General features: G+C 58.9%; 2 protein-coding genes and 1 long non-coding RNA gene across 6 annotated transcripts; 2 read left to right on the top strand and 1 right to left on the bottom strand.

The window, feature by feature from the left end:
- Positions 1-869: 869 nt before the first annotated feature.
- DPF2 (double PHD fingers 2) lies at positions 870-16,380 on the top strand. 3 transcript variants are annotated; one of them, XM_051776412.1, is made up of 13 exons: positions 870-962; positions 2,280-2,440; positions 3,248-3,355; positions 4,053-4,216; positions 5,326-5,418; positions 6,149-6,227; positions 7,503-7,544; positions 9,625-9,762; positions 10,408-10,536; positions 11,251-11,270; positions 11,428-11,520; positions 12,553-12,634; positions 13,489-16,380. In XM_051776412.1, the coding sequence occupies exons 1-13, from the start codon at positions 931-933 to the stop codon at positions 13,563-13,565; spliced, it is 1,218 nt and encodes a 405-aa protein (XP_051632372.1). In that variant the 5' UTR covers positions 870-930; the 3' UTR covers positions 13,566-16,380. The 3 variants fall into 3 exon arrangements, with proteins under 3 accessions (XP_051632372.1, XP_051632371.1, XP_051632373.1); XM_051776411.1 differs by lacking the exon at positions 11,251-11,270 and having other exon boundaries at positions 11,408-11,520; XM_051776413.1 differs by lacking the exons at positions 7,503-7,544; positions 11,251-11,270 and having other exon boundaries at positions 11,408-11,520.
- Positions 16,381-16,860: 480 nt separating this feature from the next.
- On the bottom strand, positions 16,861-23,539 carry SLC22A6 (solute carrier family 22 member 6). Of its 2 annotated transcripts, XM_051776415.1 has the most exons (10): positions 22,768-23,539; positions 22,386-22,489; positions 21,961-22,115; positions 21,259-21,427; positions 20,609-20,732; positions 20,147-20,256; positions 19,108-19,322; positions 18,538-18,646; positions 17,734-17,937; positions 16,861-17,257 (listed from the first exon to the last, which is right to left on the bottom strand). In XM_051776415.1, exons 1-10 carry the CDS (start codon positions 23,431-23,433, stop codon positions 17,188-17,190), a joined length of 1,926 nt encoding a protein of 641 aa, XP_051632375.1. In that variant the 5' UTR covers positions 23,434-23,539; the 3' UTR covers positions 16,861-17,187. The 2 variants fall into 2 exon arrangements, with proteins under 2 accessions (XP_051632375.1, XP_051632374.1); XM_051776414.1 differs by having other exon boundaries at positions 21,961-22,489.
- On the top strand, positions 19,229-19,829 carry LOC127465876 (uncharacterized). The gene is made up of 2 exons (XR_007902432.1): positions 19,229-19,344; positions 19,548-19,829. It is a non-coding gene; the product is annotated as an uncharacterized LOC127465876 (long non-coding RNA).
- Positions 23,540-23,946: the final 407 nt, after the last annotated feature.

Here is a 23,946-nt window from a genome sequence, read left to right as displayed (position 1 = left end):
TTCCCTGTATTTGGGGTGGTTTTTCAGCCTGAAAAGCTGATTTCCCTCCTTTCCCCCCCCCCACCTCTCAGCCCAGCTTTGCTTCAACCCCCTGAAATCATCCCCAAAATGAAGATTAGCCCTGAAATGCCCCCCAACATTATTTCTATCCCTGAAATCGCCCCAATCCCCTTTTCCCCCCCTTTCATCTCATCCCCTTAAGTGCCAAAAAACCCGCCTTTAATCAATTTTTAACCATTAATAAACCCCTTGGGACCCCCCCCCCCCCGCAGGACTGGGGCCTCCTTCCCCCCTTCCCCTAATTAACCCCTCCCCAAACGAACAATTCCCACCCAAATTTGTCCCCAGTTCCAAGAACTGTGACTCATCTGGGCCGGGATGAGACTCCACACCCAGGGACCTTTCTGGGGCTCTTTATCAGGGAGTTAATCAATGACTAATTAATTAGTGGGTCCCATTAATTCATTAACGAGTTCCCGGTTATCCCGGGATTTCCGGGAAGTGGATTGAACGCCCACGAGCGCCAGGAACAGCCGAGGGAGGGGGGGGGATTAAACCAGGAGGGCTGACCCGGGGCTGACCTCGGGAAAAAAAGGCAAATTCCCACAAAACGGGGGGGAGGAAAAAAAAAAACAGGAGGAGCGGGAAAATCAGGAGGGAGAATTTTCCCATTTTCCCCCATTTTCCCATTTCCCCTCATTTTCCCGCCTTTTCCCCGCGCATGCGCAGACGGCGCCCCCGCGCGGCCGGGGGCGCTCAGCGCGCCCCTCCCTCTCCGCCCCGCCCCTCCCTCTCCGCCCCGCCCTCCCTCTCTCGCTCCTCCCCTCGCCCCTCCCCTCGCCCCTCCCCTCGCCCCTCCCTCTCCCCCCCCTCCCTCCCCGCCTCCCTCCCCCGCGCACGCGCCCTCGCTGCCCCGGCGGCGGAGCCAAGATGGCGGCGGTGGTTCAGAATGTGGTCAAGCTGTGAGTGCGGGTGTCCCCCCCCCCCCCCACACACACACACCAACCCCGACCCCCCCCCCCCCCCGCGGGGGGAGAATGGTCCGGCCCGGCCGCGCGCGGGAACCGCGGCCCCCCCTCGGCCCCCCCCGCGCGCCGGGCGGGACCAAGTGCTGGGGAAGGGGGGGTTTGGGGAGGGGGGGGGAGGGAACGGGACACGCGCGCTTTGTTCGGGGGGAACTTTGCTGAGGGGAAGGGGGGGGCGAGGGTCGCGCCGGGCGGGTCCGTGAGGGGAAAGACCCCCTAAAAAACAACCCCCCGGCGCCGGGAGGGGCTGAGGGACCGGGGGGGGGCCGAGGGCGGGGGGGAACCCCCGGGGCGGCCTGTGGGAAGGTCCCGGAGAGGGCAAAGGGGGGGGAACGTCACTGAACATCCCTAAAAATCCCTGTGTTGTGTCCCGGCGCTTCCCCGAACCTCCCGTGGATCCCTAAAGTTCCCTGGGAGAGTGGCCTGGAGAGGCCAAGGGCGGGGGAGTCATCCCTGGGTATCCCTGGATATCCCTGGATATCCCTGCTCTTCCTTACACATCCCCTGGCCATTCCCTGGCCATTCCCGTGTTTCTTCCCTGTATTTCCCCCCCACATCCCGGGAAGAGGGTTCTGGAGACACCAAGTTTTGGGGGAATCCCCCCAGTGCGTCCCTGTACTTCCCATTCCATCCCTTTCTATCCCTGTCCATCCCTGTGCTTCCATCTCTTCCCTTCCCTGTAATTCCCTGTAATTCCCTGTCCATTCCCTGCGTGACCCTCTCTGGTTGTATCCCTGAGTTTATTAATAATCCTGATTATTCCCTGGTTGTATCCCTGAGTGTCTCCAGTTGTATCCCTGACTGTTTCTGGTTCTGTCCCTGAGTGTCTCTGGTTGTATTCCCGAGGGTCTCCAGTTTTAGTCCTGATATTCCCAGGTTGTATCCCCAAGGATTTCCGGTTGTATCCCGGGGTGTCTCCGGCTGTATCCCCGACTCTCTCCGCTTGTATCCCTGACACACTCCGAGGGTGACCCCCGAAGGGTCCGGATGGGGATCGGGCTGTTGGGAATGGCTCTGTTGGGAATGTCACTGATCCCGCTGCTGTCCCACAGCTCCAACACCCGGCTCTGGGGTTGGGATGGGGCTCAGGGTGATGGGAATGTGGCTGATCCCGGTGTTTTCCAGGCTGGGGGAGCAGTACTGCCGGGATGCCATGGAGCAGTGCCACAGCTCCAACGCCCGGCTCTGGGTCTGGATCAGGGATGGGATAGGGATCAGAGTGATGGGAATGGCACTGATCCCGGTGTTTTCCAGGCTGGGGGAGCAGTACTACCGGGATGCCATGGAGCAGTGCCACAGCTACAACGCCCGGCTCTGCGCCGAGCGCAGCGTCCGCCTGCCCTTCCTCGACTCCCAGACCGGCGTCGCCCAGAGCAACTGCTACATCTGGATGGAGAAACGGCACCGCGGGCCCGGTACGGGAACACGCCGGGATACGGCCGGGGACAGCGGGAATACAGCGGGAATACAGCTGGGGACAGTGGGAATACAGCTGGGGACAGTGGGAACACTCCGGGAATGCGGCCGGGGACAGTGGGAACACAGCAGGAATACAACTGGGGATAGTGGGAATACAGCTGGGGACAATGGGAACACTCCGGGAATATGGCTGGGGACAGTGGGAACACAGTGGGAGAACAATGGGAATACAGTGGGAACACTCTGGGAATGCGGCCGGGGACAGCGGGAACACTCCAGGAATACGGCTGGGGACACAATGGGAGTACAGCAGGAACACACCTGGGAACAACAGGAACACACTGGGAACACTGGGAGAACAAGGGAACACACCTGGAACATTGGGAGAACAAGGGAACACACTGGGAACGCTGGGAGAACAAGGGAACACACCGGGAACGCTGGGAGAACGAGGGAACACACCGGGAATGCAGCAGGAGCACACCCTGGGAACGGCAGGAGCACACTGGGAACGCTGGGAGAACAAGGGAACACACTGGGAACACTGGGAGAACAAGGGAATACAACAGGAATGTGCCTGGGAAATAATAGGAGCACCCAGGAAATGCCGGGAACACACCCGGGAACACCGGGAACACACCCGGGAACACCAGGAACGCGATGGGAAGGGGACACGGGGGGGGTGTCACCACTTGGGCTGATTTTGGGCTGTTCTGTCACCTCCTCGAGCAGCTTTGGGTTGTTTTGGGTTGTTTTGTCCCCCCCCCGGGGGATATTTTGGGATCGTTCCCGGTGTTTTCCAGGCCTGGCCGCGGGACAGCTCTACTCGTACCCGGCGCGGCGCTGGAGGAAGAAACGCCGCGCCCACCCCCCGGAGGATCCCCGGCTGGCATTCCCCTCCATCAAACCCGGTAATTCCCAACATTCCCTGGGAATTCCCTGTCCCACCCCCCGGAGGATCCCCGGCTGGCATTCCCCTCCATCAAACCCGGTAATTCCCAAAATTCCCAAAATTCCCTGTCCCACCCCCCGGAGGATCCCCGGCTGGCATTCCCTTCCATCAAACCTGGTAATTCCCAACATTCCAGGGCAATTCCCAGCCCCATTCCAGGGGAATTCCCGGCTGGCATTCCCCTCCGTCAAACCTGGTAAATCCCAAAATTCCATGGGAATTCCCGACTGGCATTCCCCTCCATCAAACCCGATAAATCCCAACATTCCATGGGAATTCCCGGCCCCTTTCCTCAGAATTCCCTGCCTAGGCACCGGCAGGAGATGATGGAAATGGGTCCCTTTCCATGGGATCAGTCCCTCAGGAACTGCTCCAGGTCCATATTCCATGGGGTCCATCCTTTTCCATGGGGTCAGTCCCTCAGGAACCGCTCCAGGTCCTTTTCCATCCTTCAGGAACTGCTCCAACCCGGGTCCCTTCCCTGGGGTCCCTCCTGGATCCTCCGGAATGGTCTCCCTGGATCCGGGGGATCCTCCTGGCAGCTCCTCCCCATTCCCAAATCCTGATCCCGGCGGCCAAACCGGGACGCGGCGGAACCGTCTCCCCCCTCCCGACATTCCCACCTCCCCCTTTTCCATGTTTTCCCCCATTCCCAGACACGGATCAGAGCCTGAAGAAGGAAGGGCTCCTGTCCCAGGACGGGAGCAGCCTGGAGGCCCTGCTGAGGACGGACCCTCTGGAGAAACGTTCCCTGCCGGACCCCCGGATGGACGACGACAGCCTGGGCGAGTTCCCCGTCGCCAACAGCCGCGCCAGGAAGGTGCTTTTCCTGGGAATTCCGGGGGGAATCCCGGGAGGAGTGCCTTTTCCTGGGAATTCCGGGGGGAATCCCGGGAGGAGTGCCTTTTCCTGGGAATTCCGGGGGGAATCCCGGGAGGAGTGCCTTTTCCTGGGAATTCCAGGGGGAATCCCGGGAGGAGTGCCTTTTCCTGGGAATTCCGGGGGGAATCCCGGGAGGAGTGCCTTTTCCTGGGAATTCCGGGGGGGAATCCCGGGATGGAACACCCAGCGCTCGGCTTTTCCAGCCCTTCCCACTCCCCCCCTCCAGCTCCTCCCCGGCACGAGGGCTCGGGAGGGGTTTGAGGGATAAGGAAGGGGAATAAAATCGTGGAAGGGGGGTGAGATCCAGGAGGGGGAAAATTCGAGGGGAGGGAAGTTCCGGAGGCGAAATTTTGGGAGAGGGGATTTTATTGGCTCCCAAAAAAAAATTCGGGAGAGGGGAGTTTTCTGGTTTAAAAAAAAAAAATCCGAGGAAAAAATTCGAGGAGAGGGAGTTTCTGGGATAAAAAAAATCCAAGGAAAAAACTCGGGGACAGCGAGTTTCTGGTCCCAAAATTCAGTGGGAAGGGGATCCTGATGCCAAAATTCAGGGACAGAGGGAAGTTCCAGTCTCTTCCCATCCCAAGACTCCCTGATTTTCCTCCCATTCCCTCGTTATCCAAGTGCTCCAAGGAGGGGCGATATCCCAGGCTCCCAAATTCCCTGGAAACCCTCCCCGGGTGTGCGACATTCCCAGGATTTGGCTGACATTCCACGTTTTTTTCCCCTTCTTGGGCTTTTCCATGGCGCTTCCAGCCCGGAATCTTTTCCCAACCTCGTTTCTTGTTTCCCTTTTCCTTGGTTGTTGTTCCTATCCCGTGGTTTTCCCGCCCTGTGGAGCCCTTCCATGGCTTTTTTTTGGGGGATGAGCCCTCCCAGATCCCACAAAAACCTCCCATCCTTCCTCTTCCTCCTTCCCGACGCCCTTGGAATGGGATCTGCTCTCCCCTGACCCACCTCCCTGCCCGGTGCTTTTCCCACTTTTCCCTCAATCCCTGGGTGGGATTTTATGGGAATAAATGGGACTCACCCCCTGTCCCTCTGTCCCAGCGGATCCTGGAGCCGGATGATTTCCTGGACGACTTGGACGACGAGGATTACGAGGAGGACACGCCGAAGAGGAGAGGGAAGGGCAAGGCCAAGGTGAGGATTCCTTGGAAAATCCCCCGGATCCGGGGGGTTCCCGAAACCCCTGAGACCTCCCAGAGCTCCCCCCCCTCCATCCCGGGATTGAGGAAAAGCGGGATGGGCAGGAACCCCCCCCCTGGAGCCGGGATAACTCTCCCTAAGGAGCGTTAAACCCCCGGGATTCCTCGTGGATCTGCCCCTTCCCGAACCGGGCAGGGCCCCGGGAGCATCCCCAGGGATTTGTTCTCCCACCCCACGGCCATTCCAGGCCCTTCCCACTGCGTGGTGCTGTTGGATCACACTGAGCCCGGATCCCGGATCCCGGCCTTGCTCCTTCCCACCAAACCCTTGGAGCTCCCAACTTTCCCTGAGCCTCGGCTTTTCCTGCCCTGGATTACCCGGGAATGCCCCAAAATTGCCTGGGAATGCCCCAAAATTGCCTGGGAATGCCCAAAAATTGTCTGGGAATGCCCAAAGATTGCCTGGGAATGCCCGAAAATTGCCTGGGAATGGCCAGAAATGACCTGTGAACGGCCAAAAGTGACCTGGGAACCCCCTGACATGGGCTGGGAATTCCCCAAAATGACCTGGGATCCCCAAAAAATGACCTGGGAACACCCTGGGACGGGCCGGGAACGCCCCAGAACCACCCGCGGACCCCCCAGGAGGAGTTTTTTGAGGGAAATCTTGGATTTAGAGCCTTTTTTGGGTGGGAATCGTGGGGTTCCAACGGCTCTTTTTCCAGGGCAAAGGCGTGGGAGGGGCCCGGAAGAAGTTGGACGCCGCCATCCTGGAGGACCGGGACAAACCCTACGCCTGCGACAGTGAGTCCCACAACCCCCAATCCCCGGGATCGGCCAGCCCAGACATTCCCACGGCCGGGAAAGGGCGGGATCGGAGTCCTTCCCGCCCGGAAACCGCCCGGAGCCAGGGCTGTCCGACCACCCGGCCCGGAAAAACAGGGATAAACCTCTCCCAGGCTCCCAAAAAACCTCCCGGGGGCCGGACAGGCCTCTCTCTCTCTCCCCTTTTCCTGGTGGCTTTCCCGTTGGATCCCGATGGATTTGGGTTCCTGCTGGATCCCGATGGATTTGGGTTCATTGATTTGGGTTCCCATTGGATCCCAATGGATTTGGGTTCATTGATTTGGGTTCCCATTGGATCCCAATGGATTTGGGTTCCCGTTGGATCCCGATGGATTTGGGTTCCCGTTGGATCCCGATGGATTTGGGTTCCCGTTGGATCCCGATGGATTTGGGTTCCCGTTGGATCCCAATTCCGTTCCCGGCCCTCGTTAAAGAGCCACTTAATGAGTTTGGAGCCGCGGGATTCCGACAGCGGGAGCTTAAAACCTTGGAGCAGGGATGGGATTCCCAAGGCCAAAGGGTTGGATTCCCAAAGCCAAAGGGTGGGATTCCCAAGGGTTGGATCCCCAAGGGTTGGATTCCCAAGGCCAAAGGATGGGATTCCCAAGGCCAGACCTTAGGAAAACCCCCCAGCTCCAGGAACTTTTTGGGATAACCAGGGAGGAAAAACCCCCAGATCCGGGAACTTTTTGGGAGGGAAACCCCCCAAATCCAGGAACTTTTTGGGATAACCAGGGAGGAAAACCCCCCAGCTCCAGGAACTCCCCCCAAATCCAGGAACTTCTGGGAGGAAAACCTCCCAAATCCAGGAACTTTTTGGGAGGAAAACCCCCCGGAACTCTTTGGGATAACCAGGGAGGAAAACCCGTCAGCTCCAGGAACTTCTTGGGATAACCAGGGAGGAAAACCCCCCAAATCCAGGAACTTTTTGGGATAACCAGGGAGGAAAACCCCCCAAATCCAGGAACTTTTGGGAGGAAAACCCCCCAAATCCAGGAATTTTTTGGGATAACCGGGACAGACCAGAGGCTTTGCCGTGACTTTTCTCTCTTCTTTTGCTGCTCTCCCACCACTTAATTCCCCCCCTTTCCCTCTCCCTTTCCCTGCTCCCCGTGGCTGTGCCTCTCCCGTGTCCGTGTGTCCGTGTGTCTGTCCCGTGTCCGTGTGTCCGTCCCGTGTCCGTGTGTCCGTCCCGTGTCCGTGTCCTCTCACGACTCTCTTTCTGTGTTTCAGACAGTTACAAACAAAAGCATTCCTTGAAACCTCCCGACCGAGGTAGTTCCTCTTTTTCTTTTCTCTTCTCTTTTATCTCCCTTTTTTTTCCTGCTTTTTTTTCTCTCCCTCCCCTCCCCCCTTTTTCTCCTCCATTCCTCAGGTTTTTATTATTTTTATTTTTATTTTTTGTGGGATTTTTCCACCCCGGGGAAGGGAGGGAAGGGAAGGGAAAGGTTTGGATCCGTGGGGAGGGAAGGAGGGAGGGAAGAGACGTCAGCGCCGGCTCCCCGCCGGCCCCCGGCCCCTTTTCCAGCCCTTTTCCAGCAGGGAATGGGCCGGGAAAACAAAGATTAACCCCCCCCCCCCGTGGTGCCAAAGGGTTGGGAAAAACACCCGGACCCCGGGATGTGCCTCTGGATCCTGGGATGTGACAACACCTCTCCGGGAGCTGCCGGAGCTCCCTCGGGGTCATCCCGCTAAAATTCTGCTAAAATTCCACTAAAATTCCACGGCTTTGCCTAAAAAAAATGGGATGGATGGGCGGGAGGGGGTCAGGAATGAACCAGGATCTTCCCAGATTGTGGGATCAGGAAGCTGGAGTGGGGTTTGGAGCCGATCCGGCCTCGGATTTGGGGGGGAAAAGGTCACTTTGGAGCCCCCACGGAGGGGGAGGGACCTCCGGGAATGTGGAATTCCAACCCCGGTGGGCCTGGAATTGCTGCTCCAGGGGCTGGTTTTTCCCTCCAGGGCCCCACTTGGCTCTGGGAATGTGGAATTCCAACCCCCATGGGCCTGGAATTGCTGCTCCAGGGGCTGGTTTTTCCCTCAGTGTCCCTCGGCTCCCAGGGAAACGAGGGTCCCGCAGATCCCTGGATCCCGCAGATCCCTGGATCCCAAGGGAATTCCTGGGCCTTTCATCCCAGAAATCCAGTAGCAACCTCCCTTGGAATGTCCAGAGCCCGTTTTCCCAGACCCAAGCTGCTCTTTCCCTGATTTTGGAAGCAGAATCCGGGCGGGAATTCCGGCCCTGGGGGGGTTTCTCCGGATCCAGAGAATTCCAGGCTGTGGAGGAAAAGCTCCGGATTTGGAAAATCTCCCCCCCAGAGGGAAATTCCTCCCAATTTATGGAAAGACGTGGGAAGAACCTGGTGGGAAAATCTGCCCAGGAGCCCCAAAATTCCCCCCCCCAGGCTCTTGTTTTTTGGGATTTGATCCCAATTCCCGGTGCCCATCCGGCCTCGCTCCCGTTCCCTGCTGGTGCTGGGAGGGAACCGGATTCCTGCTCGTGCTTCCCACCCCAAAAAGCACAGGGGTGGGAAGCAGGGGCAGGAAGGGGGCAGGGAGGGGGTCCTTGGATAAAAAAACACCCAAAATACCCTGGAAAACCACCCCAAAAAATCCTGGAAAACCACCCCAAAAAACCCTGGAAAAACACCCAAAATACCCTGGAAAACCACCCCAAAAAATCCTGGAAAACCACCCCAAAAAACCCTGGAAAACCACCCCAAAAAACCCTGGAAAACCACCCCAAAAAACCCTGGAAAACCACCCCAAAAAACCCCTGGAAAAGCAGGGCTGGGGAGCCGGGAGCCAATTCCCAGATCCAAGAGGAACTGAAAGCTCCTGAGAAGGGGGCAGGAAATGGGAAAATCCAGGGTTTTTTTGGGATGGGGGGTTTGGAGGAGCCCCGTGGACCCAAAGGGGGGGAGCAGAGCCGGGATAAATCCCTGGAATCTGCCTCGGGGCTCCTCGGGATCCCGGAACCCCCCAAGTTTCCCAAGTTGGGTTTTTTGACCTGGAGATGGTTTGGGGTTGGTTTTTGGGGGGGTGGGGTGGGAATTCCCTCCCCCTCCAGGATCTTCCCAGTGGGATTTTCCCCTTGGATGGAGGCCGGGGTGGGATGGGGGGGGGGGGGTCCCACTGAACCTCCGGACGCGGCGGGACGAGATTCCCTCGGGAATTCCGAGGCGCTCCCGCCCCGTCCCGGGCGACTTTGGGAGGGGCTGGGAACCCCAGGGGGCTTTGGGAGCCGCCATTCCCGGGGCTGGGAACGCCGGGGTGCAGCTGGAGGGGCTGTGGGATGTGGGATTTGGCTTCCAGGGGGAGGGAGGCCGAGATCATTCCCGGTTTTTTTCCGCAGTCTGCGGGAAGCGCTACAAGAACCGGCCGGGGCTGAGCTACCACTACGCCCATTCCCACCTGGCTGAGGAGGAGGGGGACGACAAGGACGATTCCCAGCCCCCCACGCCCGTCTCCCAACGCTCCGAGGAGCAGAAATGTGAGGGGGGGGTCCCCAAAATTCCCCCCGAATTCCCGCCGGGAGGAGCCGCCAAACCGCCTTTTCCGGGGTGGGAATGAGCAACGAGCCCGGCCCTGGGGGGGGGGTCTGGTGGTGCTGCCCCCAAACTCCCCCCACAGCTTCCAGAAATTTCACAGCTTCCAGAGATTCCACAGCTTCCAGAAATTCCATAACTTCCACAGCTTCCAAAAAATTCCACAACTTCCAAAATTCCTCACCTTCCAAAATTCCTCACCTTCCAAAATTCCACACCTTCTACAACTTCCTAAACTTCCACAGCTTCCAGAAATTCCACACCTTTTAAAAATCCCACAGCTTCCAAAAATTCCACACCTCCCACAACTTCCCGAACTCCCTCAGCTTCCAAGGATTCCCCCCTTTCCCCACCTTCCCCAACTCCCACAACTTTCCCACCTTCCCGAGCTCCCACAATTCCCACACGAGCTCCTCCCACAGCTCCCAAAAATTCCACAACCACCTCCCGCGGCTCCCAAAAATTCCTCCCCAACCTCCTCCCACCCCTCCCACAGCTCCCACACCTCCTGTTGTGGAAGGAGCCCCTCGGGCTGGGCTCCTGGGGGTGGTTTTCCCGCTGATCCGCGTGTCCCATTCCCGCTTTTCCAGCCAAGAAGGGCCCGGACGGGTTGGCCCTTCCCAACAACTACTGCGACTTCTGCCTGGGGGACTCCAAGATCAACAAGAAGACGGGGCAGCCCGAGGAGCTCGTGTCCTGCTCCGACTGCGGGAGGTCAGGTGGGCCCCTCTCCATGACTCCTGCGCAATTCCAGGGGGTTCCTTCGCCTTTCCCGGGGTTTTCCCTGACAGTTCCCCGGGCGGGTCACCCGGCAGGCCCGCGGTTCGTGCCGGCGGTGCCGGGGGGTTCCTTGGTTATTCCAGGGTGTTTCCATGTTGTTTCCACGGTGATTTGTTCCCATGATGATCCCATGACGATTCCATGACGATTCCATGACAATTCCCAGTCCAGGTCACCCGTCACGCCCACGGTTCGTGCCGGCGGCGCGGACGTGCCGCTGGCAGGGCAGGGGGTTTCCATGGCAATTCCAGGGCAATTCCATGACAATTCCATGTTGTTTCCATGATGGTTTGTTCCCGTGATGATCCCATGATGTTTCCACGATGATCCATGACAATTCCACGCTGATTCCCAGTCCAGGCCACCCGTGGTGCCTGCAGGTCACCCCGGTGATGAGGGCGGCGGTGCCGACGTACCGCTGGCAGGGCAGGGGGTTTCCATGACAATTCCGTGACAATTCCATGACAATTCCCTGCTAATTCCATGACAATTCCATGATAATTCCATGATAATTCCATGTGTTCCCAGGTCACCCCTCGTGCCTGCAGGTCACGCCGGTGATGACGGCGGCGGTGCCGACGTACCGCTGGCAGGGCAGGGGGTTTCCATGATAATTCCATGACAATTCCATGATAATTCCCTGTCATTCCCAGGTCACCCCTCATGCCTGCAGGTCACCCCGGTGATGACGGCGGTGGTGCCGACGTGCCGCTGGCAGGGCAGGGGTTTCCTGTGACAATTCCGTGACAATTCCATGACAATTCCGTGATAATTCCCCGCTAATTCCATGATAATTCCATGTTTTCCCAGGGCACCCATCCTGCCTGCAGTTCACGCCGGTGATGATGGCGGCGGTGAAGACGTACCGCTGGCAGTGCATCGAGTGCAAGTGCTGCAACATCTGCGGCACCTCCGAGAACGACGTGAGCACCAAACCCCCCAGGGACACCCCAAATCCACTGGGAATGCCCCAAAATCCGCTGGGAATGCCCCAAAATCCACTGGGAATGCCCCAAATCCACCGGGAACGCCCCAAAATCCACCGGGAATGCCCCAAATCCACTGGGAACGCCCCAAAATCCACCGGGAATGCCCCAAATCCACTGGGAACGCCCCAAAATCCACCGGGAACGCCCCAAAATCCACTGGGAACGCCCAAAAATATCCACTGGGAATGCCCCAAAATTCACTGGGAATGCCCCAAAATCTGCTGGGAATGCCCCAAAATCCACTGGGAATGCCCCAAAATCTACTGGGAATGCCCCAAAATCCACTGGGAATGCCCCAAAATCTACTGGGAATGCCCCCAAAATCCACTGGGAATGCCCCAAAATCCACTGGGAACGCCCCAAAATCCACTGGGAATGCCCAAAAATCCACTGAGAATGCCCAAAAATCCAGTAGGAATGCCCCAAATCCACTGGGAACACCCAAAAATCCACTGGGAACGCCCGGAGAGTACATGGGAACACCCAAAATCCACTGGGAGTGCCCCAAAAATCCACCAGGAACCCCCCAAAATCCCCCGGGAACGTCCAAAATCCCCTGGGAACACCCCAAAATCCACTGGGAGTGCCCAAAATGCACCGGGAATGCCCCAAAATCCACCGGGAACGCCCCAAGAGTATGGATTTAAGGGTCCATAAAACCCCAGAGAGGCTTTTTTTGGGGGAAATCTTTGGGATTTCAGAGTCCATAAAACCCCAGAGAGGCTTTTTTTGGGGGGAAATCTTTGGGATTTCAGGGTCCATAAAACCCCAGAGAGGCTTTTTTTGGGGGGAGATCTTTGGGATTTCAGGGTCCATAAAACCTCAGAGAGGCTTTTTGGGGGGGAATCTTTGGGATTTCAGGGTCTATAAAACCCCGGAGAGGCTTTTTTTGGGGGGAGATCTTTGGGATTTGGGCCCCTGGGGCGATCCCGGTTTTTCCGGGCTCATCCCGCGGAATTCCCGCAGGACCAGCTGCTGTTCTGTGACGACTGTGACCGCGGGTACCACATGTACTGCCTGACCCCCCCCATGGCAGAGCCCCCCGAGGGTCAGTCCCAATCCCAGCCCCCAGCCCAGTGATCCTGGTGGGATTCACACCCGGATTGGGGGAATGGGAATGGGGGGGAATGTTTGGGGGGAATGTTTGGGAAGTGGTGGGAGGTGACGGGAGGTGGGGGGAAATGGGGGGAAAACGGTGGGAAAGGGGGGAAATGGGGGGGAAATGGGGGGAAAACGGTGGGAAAGGGGGGGAGATGGTGGGAATGTTGGGAAGTGGTGAGAGAAGTGGGGGGGGGATGGTGGGAAGTGGGGGGAGAAATGGGGGGGGGATGGTGGGAAATGTTGGGAATGGTGGGAAATGGAGGGAAATGATGGGAACGGTGGGAAAGGGTGGGAGATGGGGGGAAATGGTGGGAAAGGGTGGGAATGTTGGGAAGTGGGGGGAAGTGGTGAGAGAAATGGTGGGAAGTGGGTGGGAATGGTGGGAGATGGGGGAAAAGGGTGGGAAGTGGTGGGAAAGGGTGGGAAATGATGGGAATGGTGGGAAGTGGTGGGAGATGGTGGGGAAGGGTGGAAAAGGCGGGGAGATGGTGGGGAATGGTGGGAATGTTGGGAAAAGGTGGGGAATGAGAATGGTGGGAAATGTTGGGAATGGTGGGAGATGGGGGAAAAGGGTGGGAGATGGGGAAGGGGGGGAAATGGTGGGAAGAGGGGGGAAATGTTGGGAAATGTTGGGAAATGGTGGGAACGGTGGGGAATGTTGAGACTGGTGGGAATGATGGGAATGGTGGGAAGTGGGGGGAAATGGGGGGATGTGGGGGGAAATGTTGGGAAATGCTGGGAATGTTGGGAACATTGGGACTGGTGGGAGGAGGAGCCCGATCCGTGCCCGTCCCTGCCCAGGGAGCTGGAGCTGCCACCTCTGCCTGGACCTGCTGAAGGAGAAGGCCTCGATTTACCAGAACCAGAACAGCTCCTGATCCTCATCTTCATCTTCCTCCTCCTCCTCCTCCTCCTCCTGCTGCTCCTCCTCCTCCCCCAATCCCCCCTCACATTTGGGCCCTTGGCCTTTGGTTCCCCCCTTTTTTTTTTCTGGGTCCTTTTTCCTTTATTTCCTTTTTTTCCCTCCCTTTCTTTTTTTTTCTTTGATTTTCTTTAATTTTTTTTCCTCATTTATTTTCCTTTTTTTTTTTTTAATGCTTTTTCTTTTATTTCCACTTTTTTTGGTTCTTTTATTTCCCCTTTTCTGGTTCTTTTTTCTTTTATTTCCACTTTTTTTGGTTCTTTTATTTCCCCTTTTCTGGTTCTTTTTTCTTTATTTCCACTTTTTTGGTTCTTTTTTTTTCTTTCCCCTTTTCTAGTTCTATTTTTATTTCCACTTGTTTTGGTTCTTTTATTTCCCATTATTTGGTTCTTTTTCCTTAAATTTCTCCCTTTTTTGGTTCTTTTTTCTTTTATTTTCCCCTTTTTTGGTTCTTTTTTCTTTAATTTCCCTCCTTTTTTTAGTTCTTTTTTCTTTTATTTCCCTGTTTTGTTATTTTTTTTACTTTAATTTTCTTTTTTTTTAATTTTCTTCTTTTTCTTCTCTTTCATTTCCCTTTTTCTGTTCTTTCATTTTTCTTTTTTTTTCTTTTATTTCCTTTTTGTTCTTTTTTCTTTCATTTTCTTCTGTTCCTTTGATTTCCTTTTTTTCTTTAATTTTTCCTCTTCCTTTTTTGCCCTTCCCTTAAATTTTCTTCTTTTCCCTTTTATTTTCCTTATTTTTTTTTGTTCTCTTTTGATCTTCTCTCTTTATTTTCCTTTCCTTTTTTCCCCTTTTTTGTTATTTTTCCCTTTTTTAAAAAACCTCAATTATTTCCTTTTTTTTGCTTCTTTTCCTTCCATTTTGGGTCCTTTTTTCCCATTTTTTCCCCTTTTTTTTTTTTAACCCCTCTTCCCTCCCCCTTGGTGGCTTTTGGGGCGACCCCCCCACCCCCCAAATCCCAGGATTTCACCCCAAAACCCCTCCCTCCTTTCCTCCCTTTTTTTTTGGGAAAACTCTCCCACTTTTGGGGTTTTTTGTTCCTTTCTCCCCCCCCAGCTGAGATTTCCCCCCAATTTGATTTTTATTCCCTTTTTCCCCCCAATTTGATTTTTATTCCCTTTTTCCCCCCAATTTGATTTTTATTCCCTTTTTTCCCCCCAATTTCCCCCCCCAGGTGCTCCCACCCCTCCCCCCACGAGGCCTTACCCCTCCCCCTCCCCCCGAACGCCCCAAAACGGGGCCAAATCCCTGGATTTGGGGGTTCCCCTCCCCCTCCTCCTCCAGCTGCAGCAAAACGGGGCAAAACCCCCCAATTTTGGGGTCCCCCCCCGTGACCCAGGGGGTGCTCCAGGGGGGTCCAGGTTGGTTTTTTTTGGGGGGGTAGGAAAAAGCCACTTTTGCCCCCAAAATCCTGCTGGGGGGGGAGGGGGGAGGGGCCCCCGGTTTGGGGCGTTTTTGGGGCCCCCCCAAAATCCTCCTGCCCCTCCCCCCCCGGGTCCCGCTGACTGAATGTGCCTGTTTTTTCTAAAAAAATAAATCAACTTTAAGAACCTACCTCCGACCCCTCCCCCCAAAATCCTCCCCCCCCCAGGACCCCCAAAATTTCCCCCCCCCCCCCGGAGCCCCCCCGGGAGGAGCCGACAGGACGAGGCCCCGGGAGCGGCAAAACGGCCCCAAAAACGGGTAAAACGGCCCCAAAAACGGGCAAATCCACCCCAAAAACGGGCAAATCCACCCCAAAAATGGCAAAATGGCCCCAAAACGGATAAAACGGCCCCAAAAACGGGCAAATCCACCCCAAAAATGGGCAAATCGACCCCAAAAATGGACAAAATGGCCCCCAGAATTGGCAAAATGGCCCCAAAAATGGGTGAAATGGCCCCAAAAATGGCCGAAATGGCCCCAAAATGGCCCCAAAAATGCGTGAAACAGCCCCAAAAATGAGCAAAATGGCCCCAAAAATGGGCAAAGTCGCCTCCAGAGTGGCCAAAAACCGAACAAGATAACTCCCCAAATTATTGATGTCGCCCCAAACTTGACCCAAACAGCCCCAAAATTCCTGAAATAACAAAAGGGACGGAAACAGCCCCAAAATTGACCGAAACAGCCCCAAAATCGACCAAAATAACCCCGAAATTGTCTGAAAAGTCCAAGAAATGGACGGAAACAGCCCCCGGGGTGACCCAAATACGGCCAAAATAACCCCAAAAAATGAGGGAAAGAACCAAAAAAAAATCACCGGAATGGCCCAAAAATGGACGAAATGACCCAAAAAAGGATCAAAACCCAAAAAAGGATCAAAGTAACCCAAAAAAGGATCAAAACAACCTCAAAAAAACACCTAAATTACCCAAAAAAAGACTGAAACGCCCCCAAAGCAGCCAAAATTTGCCCAAAATTGGCTGAAATGACCCCCCAGCTGAGACTGAACCGGCCCCAAAATCCCCGAAACGGCCCAAACTGCCCCGAATTGCCCCAAATCCCCCCAAATTCCGGCTCCAGGGCCCCCATCCCGGTTTTTCTCCTCCCGCCCTGAGCCCCATTTTGGGTGGAATTGGGGCCAAAATGGGTTTTTTTCCCCCTGTTTTGGTGCCCCGGCGGGGGCGGGGCCCGGGAATGTCCCCAAAATTGGGGGGTTTGAGCCCAAAATTGGGGGGTTTGAGCCCAAAATTCCCCCTCTGGAAAAACTTCCCGGTCGTGTCTTATCCGGGAAAGAGCAAAAAGCGACACCAAAACGGCTCCTTTTCGTAATAAAAACGGTGAGAAACCCACGGGCTGACGAGTTTTGGGGGGAAAAGGGGCGGGTTTGGGGAAAAAAGGGGGGGCAGGGGGAAAATGGGGGATTTTGGGGGAAAAAATGGGGGATTTAGAGAGGTAAAAATGAGGAATTTGGGGGGTAAAAATGGGGGAATTTTTGGTCAGAATGAAGGTTTGGGGTAAAAATGGGGGATTTGGGGGCAAAACTGAGGGGTTGGGAGCAAGAAGGGGAATTTGGAGGGGGAAATGGGGGGTGGGGGGCAAAGGGGGGGCCTGGATTTGGGGTCAAAAAGCCCAATTTTGGGGCTGGGCTGTGGCTCCTCCCGGGGTTGTGCTGCCGCTTTTTTGGGGTAAAACCCCCCGGTTTGGGGCCTGGGGGGAGGGTCCTCTCCCAGGGCTGCCCCCGGGGTTACCCCGCCCTGGTTTTGGGGTCAAACCTTCCCCTTTTGGGGCTTTTGTTGCCCCCCCCAAAAGGAGAATTTAACAATTAATCCCCCGCCTGGATTTTATTTCGCTGCCAAATCGCCCGAATTGGGGCAAAGGTCGGGACGAGCTCCGGGAATTCCCATCGATCCCCACAAACCTCCTCCGGGGGGGGGTCGGGGAGGGGGACCCGGACCCCCTTGGGGGGGTGGGGGGACCCCCAAACCCGGGACCCCCCCGGAGGGGCCGCGAGCGACGTCGGCCCCCGATGGGAGGAGAATTTATTGGGGTCAAATAAATAATCTCCGGGGGGATGAGGGGGGAGGGGGGGGTCCCACGACCCCCTGGGGGGGTCCCAACCCCACCCCCCACCCCCCGGGGGGTCCCGGTCCCCCCCCTCAGGCGCCGTCCTTGCTCTTGGTGCTGCTCAGGGGGACGGCGACGTCCTCGTCCCGCAGGCGCCCGGCCCTGGGAGAGACCCAAAACCTCCGAGTCTGGCCCCAAAACCTCCGAGTCTGACCCCAAAACCTCCAACCCCAAAACCTCCGAGTCTGGCCCCAAAACCTCCGAGTCTGGCCCCAAAACCTCCAACCCCAAAACCTCCGAGTCTGGCCCCAAAACCTCTGACTTTGTCCCCAAAACCTCCGAGTCTGGCCCCAAAACCTCCAACCCCAAAACCTCGGAGTCTGACCCCAAAACCTCCAGCCCCAAAACCTCCAACTCCAGCCCCAAAACCTCCGACTTTGTCCCCAAAACCTTCAACCCTCCCCAACCCCCAAAACCTTCATCCCTGGGGTGTCCCTGGGGTGTCCCAGGTGTCAGGGGTGTCCCTGGATGTCCCTGGATGTCCCTGGGTGTCCCTGGATGTCCCTGGCTGTCCCTGGGGTCTCCCTGGGGTCTCCCTGCTGTCCCTGGCTGTCCCTGGCTGTCCCCTGGTCCCTCACCGCCTCTCGACGTCGCGGACGGTCTCGGGCAGGGGGACGTTTCGGGTCTCGGGCAGGAGGGCGGTGGCCACGGCCGACACGAGGGGGGCGGCCCCATAGATGACGAGGGGCAGGGCGGGGGTCACGTCGGCCGCCAGGCGCACCAGGGGGGCCACCATCCCCCCCACGCGGGCCATGGTGCCCCCCAGGCCCATCCCCGTCTGCCTGCGCGGGGACACGGGGGGGTCAGCGAGGGGGGGAGGGGGGGTCGATGGGGGGAGAGGTTGGGGGTGGGGGGTCGGGGTTGGGTTGTTGGGTCGTTGGGTTGGTGTTGGTTGGGTTGTTTGGTTGTTGGGTTGATGGTGTTGGGTTGATGGTGGGTGGGTTGTTGGGTTGTTGGGTTGGTGTTGGTTTGGGTCGTTTGGTTGATGGGTTGACAGGTTGATGGTGTTGGGTTGATGGTGTTGGGTTGATGGTGGGTGGGGTTGTTGGGTTGTTGGGTTGATGGTGTTTGGGTTGATGGCGGGTGGGTTGATGGTGGTTGAGCTGTTGGTAGTTGGGTTGTTGATGGTTGGGGTTGATGGTGGTTGGGTTGATGGGTTGATGGTGTTGGGTTGATGGTGTTGGGTTGACGGTGGTTGGGCAGCTGCTGGGTGGGTGGGTTGGCACACGGACGGCGACCGGAGGGACAGACAGACGGGGCAGGGCCACAGTGCCCCAGCGGTGCCCCAACAATGCCCCGGTGATGCCCCGGCGGTGCCCCAGTGGTGCCCCAACAATGCCCCGGCGGTGCCCCGGCGATACCCCAGCTGTGCCCCCACGCACCTGATGATGGTGGGGAAGAGCTCTCCGGTGAAGATGTAGGCGCAGTTGAAGGAGGCGGCCAAGGAGCCCTTCCCCACCACGGCGAGGGCCATGCGCAGCGTCGGCAGCTCTGGGGGCCACGGGGGGGTCTCACCCTCCGCCCTCCCCCCCTCCGGATTCTTCTCCCCCCTTTGGGCAATTCTTCCATCCCTCCCTCCCCATCCCAGTGTCCTCCAGCCCCTGCTCTTCATCCCAGTGTCCTCCAGCCCCTCGTTCTCCATCTCTCCATCCCCCCTCCCGTTGTCCTTCACACCAATGTCCTCCATCCCATTGTCCCTTATCTCTCCATCCCATTTTACTCCATCCCATTGTCCCCCATCCCATTGTCCCCCATCCTCCATCCCACTGTCCCCCATCCCAAAGTTCTTCATCCTCCATCCCACTGTCCCCCATCCCATTATTTTTCATCCCACATCCCGTTGTCCCCCATCCCATTGTCCTTCATCCCCCATCCCATCATCCCCCATCCCAACGCTCCCCACTCCCCCGCCCCGTGTCCCCCCATCCCGTGTCCCCCCCGGCCGTTCCCACCGCTGGGCACGAGGATGTTGGCGAGGATGCAGAGCCCGGCGAGCGCCAGGGCCCCGCCCTGCGCCGCGCGGCGCCCGAGCCCCGAGATGGCCAGCACGGACAGGAACTTGGCCGGGATGTCCACGGCCCCGAACACCAGCTGGCTCAGGTACACGTCCACCCCGAAACCCTGCAGGTCCATGGCCAGCCCGTAGTAGGCGAAGCTGGTGGAGAACCTGGGCCGGGAACACCGGGGGGGTTGGTCACTAAAAATGGGGTGGAGAACCTGGACACCAAAAATGGGGTGGAGAACCTGCCCCAAAACACCAAAAATGGGGTGGAGAATCTGCCTCAAAACACCAAAAATGGGGTGGAGAACCTGCCCCAAAACTACCAAATCAAGGGTGGAGAACCTGCCCAAAAATGGGGTGGAGAACATGGACACCAAAATTGGGGTGGAGAACCTGGACACCAAAAATGGGGTGGAGAACCTGCCCCAAAACACCAAAAATGGGGTGGAGAATCTGCCTCAAAACACCAAAAATGGGGTGGAGAATCTGCCTCAAAAACACCAAAAAAGGGGTGGAGAACCTGCCCCAAAAACACCAAAAATGGGGTGGAGAACCTGCCCAAAAATGGGGTGGAGAACATGGATACCAAAAATGGGGTGGAGAACCTGCCCCAAAACATCAAAAATGGGGTGGAGAACGTGCCCCAAAAACACCAAAAATGAGGTGGAGAACCTGCCTCAAAAACACCAAAAATGGGGTGGAGAACCTGCCCCAAAACACCCAAACGAGGGTGGAGAACCCAAAACAGTGGTTTTTTTACCCCAAAATACAATTATTTTTGCCCCCCCCCCCCCGGTTGAACTTTGCCCTGAACAGGTGAGTTCTGGCCTCCTGAAAGGGGGGATTTTACCCCGCAGAAAACGAGTTTTTCCCCCCAAAAAAGGGACTTTTCCCCCTCAACCGGGTGAGGTTTTGCCCCAGAATGGGAGGGGGTTTTTTGCCCCAAAAGGTGATGTTTTTTCCCCCCAAAAGCAGTCCTGGGGACGCACCAGACGAAGGCCACCCCGCAGGACACCGTCCTCATGCCGGGGGTCCGAACCAGCGCCGCCACCGCGCCCCCCGCCCGGCCCGGCCCCTCCAGCACCAGGGCCCGCAGGGCCTGCGGGACACAGAGGGGGCCGGGGGGGTCCGGGGGGGATTCAGGGGGAATTCAGGGGGAATTCAGGGGGATCAGGGGGGAATTTGGGGCAGGGGAGAGATCCAGGGGGGATCTGGAGGGATCCGGATGGAATTTGGGAGGATCCTGGGGGGAATTTGGGGGGATCCGGGGGGGATCCAGAGGGAATCTGGGGGGATCCTGGGGAGATCCTGGGGGATTGGGGTGGGATCCCCAGGACACGAGGGAAGCAGGGGGGGAATTTCGGGGCTCTGGAGGGGGCAGATCCAGGGGATCGGGGGGGGGAAACAGAAGGATCGGGGGGATCCAGGGGGTCCCGTGTCCCCCCCCAAACCTCCTCGCTGAGCTTGTCCCCCTCCTCCTTCCTGCCGTTGATCCGGGCGACCTTTCGCAGCCCCCGCAGGGCCAGGTCGGCCCTGCCCGAGGTCACCTGCCAGCGAGCCGACTCCACAAACAGCCTGGGGGCACGGCCGGGGGGCCTCAGCACCCCAAACCTCCTCTGACCCCCCCTCAGCACCCCAAACCTCCTCTGACCCCCCCTCAGCACCCCAAACCTCCTCTGACCCCCCCCTTAGCACACAGAACCTCCTCTGACCTCCCCTCAGCACCCCAAACCTCCTCTGACCCCCCCTCAGCACCCCAAACCTCCTCTGACCCCCCCTCAGCACCCCAAACCTCCTCTGACCCCCCCCTTAGCACACAGAACCTCCTCTGACCTCCCCTCAGCACCCCAGAACCTCCTCTGACCCCCCCTCAGCACCCCAAACCTCCTCTGACCCCCCCTCAGCACCCCAAACCTCCTCTGACCCCCCTCAGCACCCCACAACCTCCTCTGACCCCCCTCAGCTCCCCAGAACCTCCTCTGACCCCCCCCTTAGCACCCAGCACCTCCTCTGACCCCCCTCACCTCCCTCTGACCCCCCAAGGACCCCAACTCCCCCCTTTGCCCCCTTTCCCCCCCCAAGCCGGGCCGGGGTCGCCCACCAGGAGTAGAGGAAGAAGAGGAAGAAGGGCAGGGACACGACGAGCTGGAGCTGCCGCCAGCGCGGGAGGGCGAAGGCGGCGCCGGCCAGGACGAACTGCCCCAGGGTGTAGCTGTAGCCGTTGATGGTGCCCACCACGGCCCGCGCCTCCGTCGGGATCCACTCCATGCCTGGGGGGCACAGCCGGGTGGCGGGGGGGGGCCCACGGGGGTCAATGGGGGCCAACGGGGTCAATGGGGGGCCATGGGGGGCCATGGGGGTCAATGGGGGCCAACGGGGTCAATGGGGGTCAATGGCAGTCAACAGGAGTCTATGGGGGTCAGTGGGGTCAATGGGGGCCAACAGGGGTCAACGGGGGTCAATGGGGGGCCATGGGGGGCCATGGGGGTCAATGGGGGCCAACGGGGTCAATGGGGGTCAATGGCAGTCAACAGGAGTCTATGGGGGTCAGTGGGGTCAATGGGGGCCAACAGGGGTCAACGGGGGTCAATGGGGGGCCATGGGGGTCAATGGTGGTCAATGGGGGGCCACAGGGGTCCCCCCCCTCCCTGGGGATCCTTCTCTGGGTTTGAGGTCCCCTCCCTCCCTGGAGGTCCCACCCCATCCCCAGGGGTCCCACCCCATCCCCGGGGTTTCTACCCCCCTTTGGGGGTCCCACCCCCTCCCTGGGGGTCCCACCCCCGTTTCTGGGGGTCCCACTCACAGAGGGAGGCGGAGTTGAGGGACACCCCGGCCACGGCGAGCCCGGTGAGGAAGCGCAGGAGGCAGTAGAGGGGGAAGGAGGGGGCGGCGGCCGTGCCCACCCCCGTCACCCCCAGCTGCAGGTAACACCAGCACAGCAGCGCCCGCCGCCCGAACCTGGGACAGCGGGGCACTGGGGCAACTGGGGGCACTGGGAGGGGGGATATGGGGCATTGGGGTACTGGGAGAACTGTGACGGGGGGATATGGGGAACTGGGGGAACTGGGGGCACTTAGAACACTGGGGCACTGGGAGCACTGGGGGCACTGGGATGGGGGATATGGGGGGATGTGGGGGGTAAATGGGAGGATTTGGGGGGGTTTAGGGGGGATGTGGGGGGTAAATGGGAGGATCTGGGGGGGCTGGGGGGGGGATTTGCCCACGCACTTGTCAGAGAGGACCCCGAAGAGCCCCGATCCCAGCAGGATCCCGCCCATGTAGATGGACTGGGCCAGCTGCCGCAGCCGCCTGGACTCGCACACCAGGTCCCACTGCCCGGGGGGACACACGGGGGGTCCGGCACCGCCCCGGGGACACCACCGTGCCCCCATCCCGGGGGGGACACACGGGGGGTCCGGCACCGCCCCGGGGACACCACCGTGCCCCCATCCCGGGGGAGGGGCTCAGGGGGTCTGGCACCACCCTGGGGACACCACCGTGCCCCCATCCCGGGGGGGACACACGGGGGGTCCGGCACTGCCCCGGGGACACCACCGTGCCCCCATCCCGGGGTAGGGGGGCTCTGGGGGGGTCCCCCCTCCCTTCTCACCTCGGTGATGATGGTGTCGGTGAAGACGCCGTCCACGTAGGTCCAGCCGTCGCGGCACGGCTCGGTGGGCACGTCGCCGGCTGTGCCGTTGGCCGTCCCCTTGGCCATCCCGTTGGCCATCCCCTTGACCATCCCGTTGACCATGGCATTGGCCATCCCGTTGGCCATCCCATTGACCATGGCATTGGCCATCCCGTTGGCCATCCCATTGACCATGGCATTGGCCATCCCGTTGGCCATCCCATTGACCATGGCATTGGCCATCCCGTTGGCCATCCCATTGACCATGGCATTGGCCATCCCGTTGGCCGTCCCGTTGGCCATCCCCTTGGCTGTCCCATTGGCCATCCCGTTGACCATGGCATTGGCCATCCCGTTGGCCGTCCCGTTGGCCCCCAGGAGGTGCCACTGGAGCTCCACGTAGCGGCGGCAGCGCTGGGGCCGCCGGTGGCCGTCCAGGGGCACGGCCACGAGCAGGGGCGCGGGGCCGGCGCTGGCGTTGGCCGCGGGCCGGGGCCGGCAGTGGTGCTCGGGGACGCCGGCGGTGAAGTTCTGCAGCAGGTTGTGGCTGGCCAGCATGAGCAGCGGCACGGCCAGCGCCGCCACGTAGGTCACCTGGAACCGGCCCATCCCGCCCAGCCGGGCCAGCAGCTCCGCGAAGGACATCGTGGTGACGGCGACGGAGCGGGAACGGGGACGGGGACGGAGTGGGAACGGGGACGGGGACGGGGACGGAGCGGGAACGGGGACGGGGACGGAGCAGGAACGGGGACGGAGCGGGAACGGGGACGGGGACGGAGCAGGAATGGGGACGGAGCGGGAACGGGGACGGAGCGGGGACGGAGCGGCCTGGGGGGGGAAGGGGAAGAGGGTGAGGGACGGGCACGTCCCGACCCCGGGGTGGGCAAGGGGTGGGCAAGGGGGGGTTTGGAGGAGGGTGAGGGATGGACTGAAGGATGGTCAAGGGATGGTCAAGGAATGGTCAAGGGATGGTCAAGGGATGGTCAAGGGATGGGTAAGGGATGGTCAAGGGTCGGGCAAGGAATGGTCAAGGAATGGGTAAGGAAGGGGCCAAGGAAGGGCCAAGGATGGTCAAGGAATGTCCGAGGGGTGGTTTGGAGGGGGGTGAGGGATGGACTGAAGGATGGACTGAGGGATTGGCCAAGGAAGGGCCAAGGA

The sequence above is a fragment of the Manacus candei genome, unplaced genomic scaffold (assembly GCF_025592945.1).
Source record: "Manacus candei isolate 608988 ecotype Guabito, Panama unplaced genomic scaffold, ASM2559294v1 h1tg000515l, whole genome shotgun sequence".
Classification (NCBI taxonomy): domain Eukaryota; kingdom Metazoa; phylum Chordata; class Aves; order Passeriformes; family Pipridae; genus Manacus; species Manacus candei.
The sequence above is the reverse complement of the archived record's forward strand: the minus strand, read 5'-3'. Positions and strand labels throughout refer to the sequence as shown.

Coding starts and splice junctions, on each gene's coding strand:
- DPF2 (XM_051776411.1), top strand. CDS start 931: ATGGCGGCGGTGGTTCAGAATGTGGTCAAGCT. Junction 2,441..3,247: donor GAAACGGCACCGCGGGCCCG/GTACGGGAACAC, acceptor GGTGTTTTCCAG/GCCTGGCCGCGGGACAGCTC. Junction 10,537..11,407: donor CTCCGACTGCGGGAGGTCAG/GTGGGCCCCTCT, acceptor ATGTTTTCCCAG/GGCACCCATCCTGCCTGCAG.
- SLC22A6 (XM_051776414.1), bottom strand. CDS start 23,433: ATGTCCTTCGCGGAGCTGCTGGCCCGGCTGGGCGGGATGGGCCGGTTC. Junction 22,490..22,767: donor CCGACACCATCATCACCGAG/GTGAGAAGGGAG, acceptor CCCCCCGGGCAG/TGGGACCTGGTGTGCGAGTC. Junction 17,938..18,537: donor CTCTTCCCCACCATCATCAG/GTGCGTGGGGGC, acceptor GTCCCCGCGCAG/GCAGACGGGGATGGGCCTGG.